The following is a 15,174-nucleotide window of genomic DNA, read 5'->3' on the forward strand; positions in this document are numbered from 1 at the left end:
AATTTTTTTTTGATTCTTCTTCTTCCTTGGTGCTCTCGGCAACTTCTCCCTCTCTTCCTCCTCTTCTTGGCCGAAAACCACATAGGTGCTAGCACACCTTGTTTCGGTTATCTTCTCCACCTAATTGCTTGTGTGGACACATATAGAGGGGCTCTACTTTGTGCCCTCTAGATCCAACTTCAACCTTAGTCGAGCGGGATAAGCGAAGGGCACGCATCAAAGGTAGTTTTTTTCTTTAAACTATAGATCTAGGAGTAGATCTAACATATTCGGGTATTAAGCATGACATAAATACGTGGAATTTTTCGAATCGGATTTTTCTTTGCACGAGATCCTTGGCTAGGGTGTTTCGGGGTTTCCGCGACGCGAAAAGCGGTTTTCGTGACCCGAAAAATTCTAACACTTAGAAGTCTAGCTTATTATCCGATCTAAACTCACAATCGAATTATTATGACATGTTGCCTTCTTCACAATTTTATAAGGAGAGAAATGGCTGGGGATCTTACAAAAAGAAGGTTGGAGAGAAGGCTGGATAGTCAACCAAATGAAGTTGATGACATTTGTGAAAACATGGTGTTAACCATTGAGACTTCGAGTGAATTTAGCGATTGGCGAGATCATTTGGCCAATGACATGTTTAATGAATGGAAAATATTTAAATGAGATCATTTGTGTAATTCTTATGAATTATTAGATTTATGTAAATGGAGAAAGACCATCGTCCTTATTCTGTTTCTTTGTAATTTACATGTGACATGTCACGATTTTTAATTTTGTGTTTTAACTTATTTTGAGTATGTTGAATTACAATGTTTCAAGCTTACATTTTCTGACCAACCCATTAAGAAACACAATATGAACCAACATTGAACTATTATATCATCTATTTTTAAGATCCTCAATAATTAAAATGATCCATGCAAGGTCATGTCATGTAAAGTTTTGACAAATGATAAACTATACACTGTTTCTGTAATCTTTTCTCATATGTATGTATATAAAAGCAGTACCAATAGTTTGCTAGCAATTAGTAATCTTTTCTCAATAGAAGGCTGGTTGCTATTTCTCTTTATTTGAGCTATTAATTTTTTGTGCTATAGGTGAACATGACTTCTAATCCTTCAGGAGAATCTTACAACCCAAAAAGATCAGGAAGAAACAAACATCAATAGTCTACTATAGAAGATGCTACACTTATTGAAGCATTAATGTAATTAAATAATGTCGGAGAGTTTAGAAACAAGAATGAGAAAGGTTTTAGGCTAGGACATGGATTAAAGCTACAACAAATGTTTAAGGTTAGCTTGCTTGGACATGGAATTAAGGCAAAACCATACATTGAATCAAGGTTAAGAGCTTTCCTGAAGCTCCACAATGTTGTGCATGATATGTTGTATGAAGTTGGTAGCAGTGGTTTTCGTTGGGTCTGAAAAAAAAACTAGTTACGGCTGAGAATTCCATGTGGGATGAATATATTAATGTAATTTATTTTATTATTAAAATATTTTATTTTTATTTTCTTTGTTTAGTTAGTAATATAAATTTTTTTTTATTGACTTATAGAGATGCAGAACAATTTAGATACAAGTACTTGACTTACTCATCTTTGGTGGAGACCGTGCATTTGAGAAAGATGCTCAAATTCCTACTGATATTGTGGAAGAATTAGACAAAGTTACAATTGAAAATGATGAAAGCATAGGCGTTGATGGGGCTTATGCTTTATATGCCCAAGATTTCATATTTGGATCAAATGAAGAGAGTTCTAAGCCAAAAAGGAGAAAGATCGAGAGCACTAAAGATTTGTCTCGAGTTATTAGAGAGGCAACAACTATTCTTGGGGAAGAACTTAATAATGCAAGTAACCGATTAAGTAAAACATTGGAATATGATGAAGGCGCCGAAAAAAGAATGAAAATCAATGAGGTTAACAAAGTTACCTGGGGTTAGCATGGTGGAGCGACATAAAGTGACAAGAAAAATTGATTGTAATTGTGACACTACAGATATTTTCTTCATCATACTAGATAATAAGAAAGAAGTTTTTGTGAAAGCATTATTGAGTGGAGATATTTGAGACGTAGATCTGTAGGTTTTCTTGTCATTTCTTTGGATAAGTTAAACTTATAATTTCCTAAACAAGCTAAACTTAGTGGTTAAACTATTTTTTATGCAAGCTTGATGGTTAATTTTGTTCGATTTAATAAAATTTGATTTGATTTAGTTTAATCTGATTTTATTCCAGTGATTAAATTTAGTTTGATTTAATTTGATCTTGTTTAAAAATATATATATATGTTCATTCTTGAAATTCACTTTTTATTTTCAACTTTTGGAGGTTCTATTCTATTATCTTGTTAGTGATACACTCATGCATCCATAGGTGCTTATGTGACATATATGATAATTTAGTTAAAGTCCTATTTTGATGCTCACACTTAAACTCAGATGGGAGTCTGTAACAATTTGCTCTGTTGCAGCCTCCTGGATATTATCGAATTGTTATTGATTATGTAATATATTAGCTAGTATTTTCATTCATGTGAAAAGTTAGTTTTCAAACTGTATCATAAATAACCAACTTTGTTGTTGAGGACATCGGACGATGGGTAAGGAATTTTTTTATTAGAGGAATTTGCTTATTTTCAGTTACTTTTTCCAACAATAGGTAGATTCAATCGTATTAATTTCATAATTTCTACTTCTCTTATTTTGATGATAAGTTTTTTAATCTGGTCTTTTTGATATTTAAAATATCAATTAAGTGCATGAAATGAAATTTGATTATATTACGTCTAATCAAAATCAAACGAAATCTTAAGGTGAAATGAAATGAAATCAAATGTTTGAACTGGGTGGAGTATTTTAAAAAACACCTTTTAAAGCGTGAGTATTTCGAGAAAATGCCGTTTTGTTTTTAGCTGGACATTTACTTGGTTCGGCGGCCCTCTCTCTCTTCATCCAGTTAGCAGTGGCACCGGATGGCAGTCGCCAGCGGCAGCTTCCGCTTCTCCCTCTGCCCGTTACCCTCCTCTTCGAGCCATAGTAAATCCACTCGTTGGAACTTGGGAAAGAGGGGGCCGCCATCTTCCTCGCTCTTCCTCCGGAGCTGCTCCTCCGCCCCTGATGACCCCAAGAAGATCTCGGAGCAGTCGTCCTGGGAGTCCAAGGATTCGGAGGGAAAAGACTACCTCTACCGCCTCGGCCAGGAGGCCGACAACGTGAACATCTCCGTCGGAGCTCGTCAGGGCGTCATCGACGATCTCTTCGTTGGCAACTTCCTCGGAAAAGACTGTGCGCCCTTCTCTTCCATCTAGCATAGTCGTCTGTGTGTGTGTGTTTTTTTTTCTGTGGCAAATTGATTCTGCTTATTTTAATGCATTTGTCGTTTTGATGGAACATTTGCTCGGATTTATCATGAACAGAGTGACACATTCAAATAGACCTGACCACGGGTGGGCGGAATAGATGGTTCATCGATTTGAAAAATATTAAACCTTAACTTTAAGGTTGAAATTGGATACGATTCACGGATCAAAACTTGCAGTTCCGATTACAGTTTACCACCGGTTGCAATTATTATTTATATTTTATTTAAAAAAAAATAAATAAAAAGAGCTTAAACTTATTTAAGCCGTCTACCTATTCCCTCAGGCATAGCAGAATCAAAGTTCATGTAATTTGTTTACCTATCTATCCTAATTACTTTAGAAAGTGATATTGTTCACTCACTTTCATTTCCTGTACCTGTTCATTTCCTGTACCTGTAAAGGTAGTTCCTTCCATATTAAAATCTTTTGGCTAGAAAGTTGTATTACTTATATTATTTTTAGTCTTGTCTAACCATCAAATAACGCTTGAGCTTGTAAAATATCAGAAACCAAAATAGATCATCTTTAATACAAAATATTACCTCTGAAACTAAATGTTTGTTCTGCAACAACAATTAACCCCAAACAAGTTAGAATTTATATTACTATTACATATGATTTTTTGGTGTGAAAATAGATATACATTGATATTGTTAGCATTCTATGCAAAAAAATAAACAAAATAATTCTCTATATTGAAATGAATATTACAATAATTTATACATTAAATTCCAACTGATTGGTGCATTACATAGAAATTTTTTAGGTCTCACTCCATTAATTTTATAAAATCTACCTTATTATTTCATTATATTAGGACGGGATCACAAATTAGATATAACAATTTTAATTGATCTAATTTGATTTTCTAAAGTTTTCGATCCTTCTTGCACACATAAATTTAGAGGTGTCAATTCGGACGGGTCGGATCGGGTTGGAATTTTTTTAAAAAATAATCCCAACCTGAACCTGAATACAACCCCAAATCCCTAAATCCGAAGTCGAACCTGACCAACCCAAATCCGACCTGAATAATCAGATTCAAAATAACTTTTTTTTTGTTACTATTTTTCCTATAATTCTTCACTTTTATCTCAAATCATATAATATTGCTATTAATATACATAAAAGCATTTTGTTTTTAAAATGAAATTTGATTTAACAAAAAAAAAATCCACTAAACCCTAAATTCGGGTCAACCCAGGTCAACCCAAACTCGACACGAAAATTTTCAACTCGAAAAACCTCCAACCCGGATCCGACCCGAACTCGAAAATCCCCACCCGAACCTGATTTTTTTTTGGGTCGACTCAGGTCGGGTCGGGTTCGGGTTCATTTTTAACACTCCTACATAAATTTAAAACATGACATACAAATCAAATATGAAAATATAAACAACCAATAGCAGGTTCCCATACAATTTTTCTTCATACTTGTGGTATTAGAATTAGTATAATTAAATGATATTGAGAATATCTTTAGAGTAATCCATATTCTTCTAAAATGAAGGGCATTAATTGAGGTATATTACGAGCGATGTGTGCTTCATTAAGCACTCAATATGCTTGTAAACAGTTTTCGATTAATCAAGAGTTCTCAATCCAATGACAAATCACACTCATATAAGAATAAGATTGCCAATGGCCAGTCCAAATATCACTTAGAGATGCTTATTATTTAACTTACTAAATTCATCATTTTTTTTAAAAGTGTATGGGTGATTTTGGTTTAGGAAATACAGTTAGCAGCTGGGTTAAGTGATTCTGGACAAAAATAATCAAATATGATAAAATCAAGTAGGGTATTTACAGAGTTAGGATCTCAATATCCTTTGGTTTATTGATAATATTTTTACCTCACTATCAATGACTAGCATTGATCAAAGCCTTTTAATTTCAACAAACTATGACACCACTAATTATAACATGCTCATATCAACATATATACACTTTTATTATGAAAACATAATTGTAGCACAAGTAAAATGATTCACATTATAGGTCACACAAAACTACAAAAGTGCATGTTAATATAAATAAGTCATTTGTGTACAAGCATTTGTAACCAGCTAAGTCACACAGAACAAGCTTGTCTATTAATGTTATAAAGCATAATATATTTCACATGTATATTGATGCAAGGAAATATTATTCTTGAGTAAATGCGCACAACCTTGTCACGCTATATCATGATATAAGGCAAGGTAAATCATTTACGTGAAGAACCTTGTCATAGTCTCTTTCTTCTCTACCTAATTTTTCCAATTAACTTCTAACAATAAATTTAGTACATAAGTATGAATCAATTGATTGTTGACTATATTTTGTAGGTCCCTTGCGGTCGGCAAGAGGGGGGTGAATTGTTTGAAAATAAAATGCATATCTTTCTCGATCTTATAGCTTGATTAAAAACACTTGTACAAAAAAAACAACTAATTAAAAAAGAGAAAGAAGAGACAGATCTTTTATTGGTTTGCAATCAGGAGATTGCTAATCCAAGACGTTGAAAGCTCACTAAAATCTCCTTCTGTCAGAGAAGCCTCTTTTAGTAGTTAAAACACTAGATCACATAGCTAAATAGAAATAAGATCATTTACAAGTGTTGTGTTTAGCTACTAGGATCAGGGTTGTATTTACAACCCTAATCTGGGCGCCTGAAGGGTTCCGGGCTTCTAGGCATGGATAAGATTTTATCCATGTCACAACGGATCACATTGCAACGGATCTGGATAAAATCTCTGGTATGGGCACCTGAAAGGGTTCCGGGAGGCCCGAATCGCTTTTACATAGGGGTGCCTCGCCAAAGTGCCCCGGCTGGACCAAGTCGGTCTGGGCGCCCGAGGTAGCTCCGAGCGCTCGGACTCCTAGTACTCGTAATGGTTTCGGGCGCCCAGACTCCAATCAACCTGAAGTTGACTTTTCGTCCGGGTCTTTCGCTCCGGTTCTGCTCGCTTGGGTGATTTCGGTCATCCGGAATAGGGCTCACCCAAACCCACTTTCCGGCCTCGAGCAACCTTCTGCTCCGGCTTCTCATCCCTCGGAAATTCCACGCGCCTCATTCTCGTCCGCCAGCGTACTTTTCCGCAGCGCTTAGTCCCTTGGATGCACTGAGCCCTTCAACTCTCTCTAGTGCTGTCTTTCTCGCTAGCTGCATCTTTTGCTTGACTTCCTGTACTCCTAAGTTCCTGCACACTTAGACACAATGCATCAAAAGACAACAGAACCTAACTCTGACTTGGTTGATCACATCAAAATTACCACGGGATACTTACAATCGCTCCCTTTTTTATGTGAGCAACCCAAGTTAAGTTAGGATAACAAAAAACAAATGACAGTAAGGTAACAAGTACATATTTTGCAATTAAGGAAAATGTTCAAAAAATCAAAATGTACCCTCCCCCTAGATTTGATTTCTAATTCTACCCTTTTGATCACATTAAAAAGAGGGGTAAGCTATTAAAGTAACTTGAAATAAATTTAAAACAAAGTCTAAGGGATAAAATTATAGTGACTATCATCTAGAAAAATCATGAACTTTAAATTTCGAAAATCTGGATTTTCAAAATTTATAAACCAATTTTTTTTCTAGTAAAAGAAATAATTTGAAAAATAATTTTAATTGTGAAAAAAAATCTTGAAGATTTTTTAGATATAGTTAAAGCAGAAATAAAATTTTCACTAAAAATTTGAAATTAATCTAAGCAGTAAAAATTCTTTTTTGTAGAAGGACATATTTTCATAAAAAAATTCTTAAAAATAGTTTTTATGCTCGAAAAATTTTCTAAGTATATATTATAGTAAGTAGCTTTGCAGAAAAAAAATAAATTTTTAAAAATTACTTTTTAAAAATTTTTAATATTAAAAGGTAGCATTTGGATAAATAATTCATATAAAATTCAATAACAGTCAAAAATTTTTGAAAATATTTCTTGAATAGAGAACAAGATAACTTTTCATAGAAAAATGAAGTTTGCAAAAATTACTCTACGAATTATTTTTAAATTGAAAAATATAATATTTGTTAAAAAATTCATAAAAAATAATTTAATAGTTAGAAAAATTTGAAAATTTTTCTACAGATAAGTGATGAAATTCTCTTTCTCGGAAAAATTAAAGAAGAAATTAATTTCTAACAGAAATTGTATGAAATAATTTATTTAGATAATTCTAAGTAAACAAACCCCAAAAAAATTAAATCAAATTAAAAATACGACATGCACAAAAATTTAGTTTGCGCACGATTTTGGAACCCAAAATAGGATTAATCAAAAATTTTCTAGGGATATATTTTGGTGACAATTTTCTAATCTTGCCCTTATGATATTTAAAATACCAATTAAGTGCTGAATGATTTCTAATTTGTTGAACATGTGTGCTTGCATAATTCTTCAAATTTTCTATTTTCAATTTTTCATTTTCAATTTTTATTTTGTCGAAATCTTCTAATCGACAGGATGATGCTAAGATTATTTTTAATTTCTCATTTTCCTCTTTAAAATTTTCATTTTTAATTTCTAATTTACAGGAATTTTTCGTCAATATTTTTATAAACTTAGATAACTGGTCAGGAGGTAGAGACCTTGTCGATCTCTGATGCTCCCCTGTAGAGCTACTTTCTTTTGACGTTACTCTCCTTTCATCGATGGTCTTGATGCTCATCTCTGATAAACTTGCTTCATCGTCTTCTTGGTGACTTGCCATCAATGCAAGTTCGGCGTAGGTTACGACATATGAATATGATGACGATGTTTCATCCCATGTCGTTTTTAGATTCTTGTTCTTCTTTGGGGTCGCTCTTTTGTCTTTTTCCCTGTCCTTGTTCTTTAGTTTTGGACAGTTGTCTTTGACGTGCCCTTCTTCATTGTAGTGGTAGCATCTTACCTTTCTTTTCCTTCTTTTGCCCTGCACTTGATTAAACTTATTAGCTTTGAAAAAACTTTTGAACTTCCTTACCATGAATGTCGTTTCGTCATCATGGAGAGAAGTTTCGGATTTTGGTTTATCTATTTTTGCCTGTAAGGCAATATTGTGTTTTGACTCCTTTAGATCTACATATCTTGACTCATGAATTTCAAACGTTGTAAAAAGTTCTTCTAAATTACTTACCTCTAAGTCTTTCGAGATGAAATATGCATCTCCTAAGGATGTCCATTCAGGAGTCCTAGGAAATGCGTTAAGCGCGTACCTTAGTGAATCTCGGTTGGTTACCTTTTCTTCGAGATTCGTGAGTCTGGTGATGAGTTCTTTGATTCTCGAGTGGAGGTGTGCGACAGTTTCGCCTTCTTCTAACCAGAGGATGTTGGTCTGGTTCTGGAGTTTTGCCTCCGAAGTTCTTTCATGGATTTTCAAGAATTTTTCCTAGAGATCTTGGCTGTCTTGTAGGTCCCGATCCGGTTGACTTCTTGTGGCGGTAAAACTCTCAGCAGATGGAATTCTGCCTTGCCATTTGCCACGAAGTCGGCTTGCTCCTTTTTAGTCCACTAATGTTCTTCTATCTTTTGGTGCTACAAAACCAAACTTAATTATTATTAATAATAAATGAAAATCTGTTTTGAAAAATACCCCCATCTTCCTTTTCCAGTTCACGAACTCCCCCTCGAACTTAGGTGGGTAGATACTCGGTCCAACCATCGACTTTTGTGCTTCGGTCGGCGGTTAGTCCTTCTGAAGCGGTTGGGCTCTGATACCACTTGTAAGTCCCTTGCGACCGGTAAGAGGGGGTGAATTACCTGAAAATAAAAACGCAAACCTTTCTCGATCTTATAACTTGATTAAAAACACTTGTAAAAAAAAAAACAATTAATTAAAAAAGAAAAAGAAGAGACATATCTTTTACTTGGTTTGCAATCAGGAGATTGCTAATTCAAGAAGTTGAAAACTCACTAAAATCTCCTTCTGGCGGAGAAGCATCTTACAGCTGTTAAAGCACTAGATCACAAAGCTAAACAGAAAGATCGTTTACAAGTGTTGTGTTTAGCTACGAGGATCAGAGCTATATTTATATCCCTAATCCGGACGCTTGGAAGGGTTTCGGGCTCCTAGACGTGAATAAAACTTTATCCACGTTGCAACGGATCATATCGCAACGAATCTGGATAAAATCTCTTGTCCGAGCACCTGGAAGGGTTTCAGGCGCTTGAACCGCTAAAGCACCCCGGATGGACCAAGCCGATCCGGGCGTCCGGAGTAGAGCCGTCAATTTGGGTTGGGTTCGTCGGGTTGGCCTGCCCCGCCAAACAATTTAAGCGAGTTGGGTTGGAATTTTATCAACCCAAGTCCGCCGCGGGCCGACCCGCCTAGGCCTGCGACCCGCATGGGTCGGCTCGCCCGGGCTTGGGTTGGCCCGCGGGTTGAGAAACACATATAAGCTAAGTTTTATGTCAATTTATTATCTTTCTTTGTGATAATTTTGAAATAAAAATAGTACATTTCATTTAACATAAGTACTCGTTTGTGTTTATTTATATTTAAAATACATGTTTATAGATACATTTAATTGAAGAAAACTTTTTCGAAGTAAAATGTTGAAGATATGAAATATTTTTTAAATTTTTTAAAAAGTTTTGACGGGTCCGCGGGTTGGCTTGCCAAACCCACAACCCGCCTTAGAATGGGTTGGGTTAGAAATTTCCCAACCCGCCAAGTTGGTGGGTTGGCCCGCCCCGCTCCGCCAAATGGTTAGCCCGCCACGGGCTGACCCGCCCCACCACGGGTTGGCTCGTCTGACAGCTCTAGCCCGGAGTAGCTCTAAGCGCTCGGAATGGCTCTGGGCACCGGGACTTCAGTCAACCTGAAGTTGACTTTTTGTCCGGATCTTCCGCTCCGGCTCCGCTCGCTTGGATGATTTAGGCCATCCGGAATAGGGCTCACCCGAACCCACTTTCCAACCTTCTCGAGCAACCTTCCGTTCCGACTTCTCATCCCTCGGAAACATCACGCGCCTCCTTCTCGTCTGCTAGTATATTCTTCTGCAACGCCTCGTCCCTCGGATGTATCGAACCCTTCAACTCTCTCCCGTGCCGTCCTTCTCGCTAGCTGCGTCTTTTGCTCGACTTCCTGTGCTCCTAAGTTCCTGCACACTTAGACACAAGGCATCAAAAGACAACAGGACCTAACTTTGACTTGGTTGATTACATCAAAACTACCACGAGGTACTTACATATTTGACTAGAATAAATTGGTAGAGTAAGTATGTGTAATAAAGCATGTGTAGGAAGTATGTCTAATAATCAAATGGTAGAGTAAGTATGTGTATTGCCAATATAATAGCATGCTATGTTAGTATCATCACCAACAGTCACTTTCAACCTGAAAAATATAGGAAATTTTTAACATAAAATATTAGTTTATTAGGATGAACTAACGAGGCATATGGGTGTGAATTGATTAGGAATCAACTCCCCCTCCCTTAAACATGTTTTTACAAAATGATGGAGGGATTGAGAGAGATGTCTTACATAGAATACAAGCAGGATAGGTGAAATGGAGGGGAGCGTCGAGTGTTTTATGTGACCGTAAAATACCTCTTAAACTTAAAGGTAAGTTCTATAAAACCGCAGTTAGACCCGATATGTTATATGGAGCTGAATGTTGGGTTATGACTCGAGCACACGAGCAGAAGATGAGAGTTGCAGAGATGAGGATGTTAAGGTGGATGTGTGGACATACAAAGATGGACAAAATAAGAAATGAGAGCATTAGAGAGAAAGTCGGAGTTGCATCTATTGAGGGAAAACTCCGAGAGACACGTTTAAGATGGTACGGACATGTACTTAGACGACCAATAAATGCTCCAGTTAGGCGATGTAAAACTATGATAAATATGCATATCAAACGAGGAAAAGGAAGACCAAAAAAGACTTGGTTAGCAACAATAAAGCAAGATAAAATATATTTAAATATAGATGATGATATAATAGGAGATAGAGCTCAATGGCGTAAAAGGATTCATACAGCCGACCCCACCTAGTGGGAAAAGGCTTGGTTGTTGTTGTTGTTTGCACATGTATTTACCTTATATCTTGTCTACAATAAAGGTAAAGAATTAAGAATTAGAAATACATGGTCAATAATCCAATTATCAATGTTGACCAAGACACCAAGTCTTATAGAATACTTGATATCTTATTGGTCATTAGGGGGGTAAACGAGTCAAGCTGAGTTTAGCAGTATTCAAGCTTGTTTATTTATTTATCGAACTTGTTAAAGCTTATTTATTACAAATTTTAGCCTTTTATCAAGCTCATCCAATAACATTGTTGTCCTTATAAATTAGTTAATTCTTTGTCTAATTCATGAAACTTATATTATTTTCTTATTTTTAACTTATTATAAATAATTTTAGATTATACAAATTTCTAAATTTTATGTATTTAAATAAAAAAATTAAGAAATAAATTAATAATTACATTATGCTTAAATTAATAAATAAGTTTATTAACCAAGCTTATTGGTATTCATGCTTGTTCTTTTATATATTCTTTTTCCATTGAATGAACATAAATAAGCTTAATTTAACTGAACACCAAGCTTTGTTTATGAACGTCCAATTCATTTACAACCCAACTAATCACTGCATTGATACACAGTGAACTGGTAATTAAGAAATTGATGTAGAAATATAGCACAGTGCTACCCATTTAACCAATTTGAGACGTACTAGTATAAATACCAGTCAACAACTCAACCCTTGGGCTATTATCATAGTTGGTCTTCTATACTGGTGAATACCTCCTTCAAAGAAAACAGGCTATGTTGAAGACAAATCCTCTTGATCACAAGTTTATTAGTTGTTTACATTAACAGCTTTTTTTTCTTGAATAAATCTGAGAATTTGTCAAAAAACTCACTATTATCAATAGAAATACTGAGTTATATTATTGGACTTTACTGAGGGAAAATGCAAGACTGGGTGTTAATAGCAATTCAATGTTCTTGGAGGTCTCGAATAGAAAGATAAAGGGCCGTTGCGCTAGGACAAATGCCCCCGCCGTGATTTACCCTCTTCCAGATAGTGTGAGGCCGTCCTGGAGGGGCCGCTAAGGTTGCTCCAATAGAATAGGAAGACAAAACATTGAGATTCGATCACAGTAAACATAGCTAATTTACAAAAGTTGTACGGTTCATAACCATGATCTGTTACAAGCTAGATTCGTTGAAACTAAAATCTAACTATTTGCTAGACAAGATACAATTTTCCAATTGGCTCAACTAATTTAAGGAATAATGACATCTCGAAAGCATATACAAGATTTATCAAATATAAACAAAAACCAATAATGTTAATCTTTCACAATGGATGAAAGAATCGGAAAATATGAACCGACATTCTTGTTGGAGGATGCTAGAAAAACACTTGCAAATGACAATCTAATTTAACATTTAGCAATATTCAAATATAGAACAACCAACCAACGACTAATAGTATCGGTTAGATAAATAAATTAATCTTGGTTTGCTACAATGATCACAAGTAGTACTAGCTACCAATAATCAATTAATATTTAAATTCTTTATGCAAAAGATGGTCCAAATGAAAGGCACTAATGTATATGGAAATTTATGACTAAAATTATTAAGTAGGTTGATATATATAAAACTTGATAATAATTTTTTATAAGGAATGAGCTAACATATGAGGAATTAAACAGATATCATAACATAATCATCTAGAAATAACTTATAATTTTTTTTCTGTATATGCATGCTGTAAGCAATGAATTTTCTTGCTAGTTAAATTATATTATTTGTGCAAGTTAAATAATATTGGAAAATTAGTTCTGATTGATCATTATTTCAACCTATTCCAAATATAAGAACCTCAATGAGACAGACATATATTTGATGCAATTCTAAAATATGCTGAGTTGGAAAGATAATACCCTATTTATCTCCATCACATTGTGTACCTTGTTCTTGCAAGATTATATGAATATACATGGAAAAATTATCATTAGATAAATAAACTATAGAAACATGTAATTGCTTGCCTAAACAATGTTTTTTTGCTTTGTATGTGTGATTTCAGTAGAAATCCAACTCTCTCAGACAGACAGATATATATATATATATATATATATATATATATAACCAATATAAATCATGTTGACCATGTTTGAATTCGAGTGATTTTCTTCCTGTAGATGTTTCTTTGGAAGAAATAAATCAAACTCTTATTTGCTTACCTTCAAGATAGCATACTGGTCAAGCTTATTTTCCTGGAGATGGTGAAGGATTATGAGGATTTCTCTCTTCTTATTTTTTCTCTCTATCACTTATTTGCTCTCATATTTTTTTCCTCGATTCGACCCCTGGTCAAGCTTTTAAAAGCTTGCAATTAAATATTTTGATTAAATCCTACAGAAAAGTTGGTTGGAACTTTGGTGCTCACTCACCAACTTAATTGCAATTAAACATTTTATTTAAAATGTGTACTAATATGAATTATGAGTTACACATAAAATGATTTGTTATTAATTTCTTAAAGTACAAAGTAATTTAGTTTTATTTATTTTAAAATTTTCTCCAACATGTTTATTGATCGGTTTTCACAGCGGATATTGTCTTTGATTACCGGCAGAAAGCGACGAGGTCGTTTGAGTATCTGCAAGGCGATTATTACATAGCTCCGGCCTTCTTGGTTGGTTTCTGAATCCTCAGTCAATTTGTTTTATGTATATTACTTTGGTTAGGAGGTATGAATTGGAGTACATGAGGAATGCTATCAATGAATGACATACTTTGTTCAATGTGCACCATCTTGGAGACTGCTCTAAGTCAGATATAATTTTTGTTGCCACATTTTAAATGATGCCTTCTATTTTAAACAAAATAATTGGGTGAGTGGAACTCAAAAGATAAAAACTGTTAAAATGACTAGTTGTTCCTTCAAAATTCTGTAATCTTAGAAAGGTAGAAGTTATCATTTCTCACGGAGGAATGAATGAAGTTAGGAGTTGGAGTATCCACTCTGAAAATACATTGGAATTGTAGTTAGCTGATTAGCAATCATTGATTTGTCTTTCCACTAAAGTTGCCAAGGAACTTAGATTGTCGATGATAACATTCATCAAGGATTATAAATTGTTGAATAACTTAGCAAATTAAACAAAATAGTAGTTGGCTTGGCTTTTTGTGAAATATTTTACATCTTTGTTATATTCAAATATTAAAGTTACATAGGTAGAGAAGGATTCCTTTTGCCTATGTGCATGGCCTAACATGCAGGATGTGTCGTGCTTGATCCAACATTATTCCAAGTTGTGCCCAAAAAACTAGCCTATGGATCAAGCTCAATGCCATGTTGACATGATTTGGGCCATGACTAGCCTGACCTCTTTGACACCTTGGAGGGAATAGAAAAATGACTGATATGCGCTTTAACATCAATTACAAAATTATAATCCTAGCCTAATGACACTTTGGTCTATCATTTCTTTTTCCACCCACTACTCTCCACTCTCTCTATACTGATAAGTGAAGTCAAATAGTTAAGTTGGAATTGCGGAGTTTACTAGCAGGTTATCCGTCTTATGATATGAAGGTTGTTAAGATTGAGTCATGTGAGCGATATATGAGGGAGGTGGAGTCTATGTATGTTTGAGTTGCTCTTGCTGCCAACCTCCACTGACGACCTCCACATCCTCTGTTATGACCTCTAACACGTCTATGAAGTCCATTTGGAATAGGCTGTAACTAAACTTCAAGAATAGATTGGTCCCATATTGGTTAGATGGTGGAACAAGAGTGATTGGAGCTAATCACACAAGGAAGTTTCTCCTAGAATCTATCTTCATCGGTTCAAG

General features: G+C 34.8%; 1 protein-coding gene across 2 annotated transcripts in view; it reads left to right on the forward strand.

The window, feature by feature from the left end:
- Positions 1-2,904: 2,904 nt before the first annotated feature.
- The window catches only part of LOC121997221 (ribulose bisphosphate carboxylase/oxygenase activase 1, chloroplastic-like), a 32,919-nt gene continuing 20,649 nt past the window's right edge, over positions 2,905-15,174 (forward strand). Inside the window, exons 1-2 of one of the 2 annotated variants that reach the window (XM_042551521.1) lie at positions 2,905-3,294; positions 13,924-14,009. In XM_042551521.1, the coding sequence (XP_042407455.1) occupies positions 2,982-3,294; positions 13,924-14,009 (399 nt within the window). In that variant the 5' untranslated portion in view covers positions 2,905-2,981. The remainder of the gene's footprint in view (positions 3,295-13,923; positions 14,010-15,174) is intronic. The other variant, XM_042551520.1, reaches the window with a different exon arrangement.

The sequence above is a fragment of the Zingiber officinale genome, chromosome 6A (genome assembly GCF_018446385.1).
Source record: "Zingiber officinale cultivar Zhangliang chromosome 6A, Zo_v1.1, whole genome shotgun sequence".
In the NCBI taxonomy this organism is placed as follows: Eukaryota; Viridiplantae; Streptophyta; class Magnoliopsida; order Zingiberales; family Zingiberaceae; genus Zingiber; species Zingiber officinale.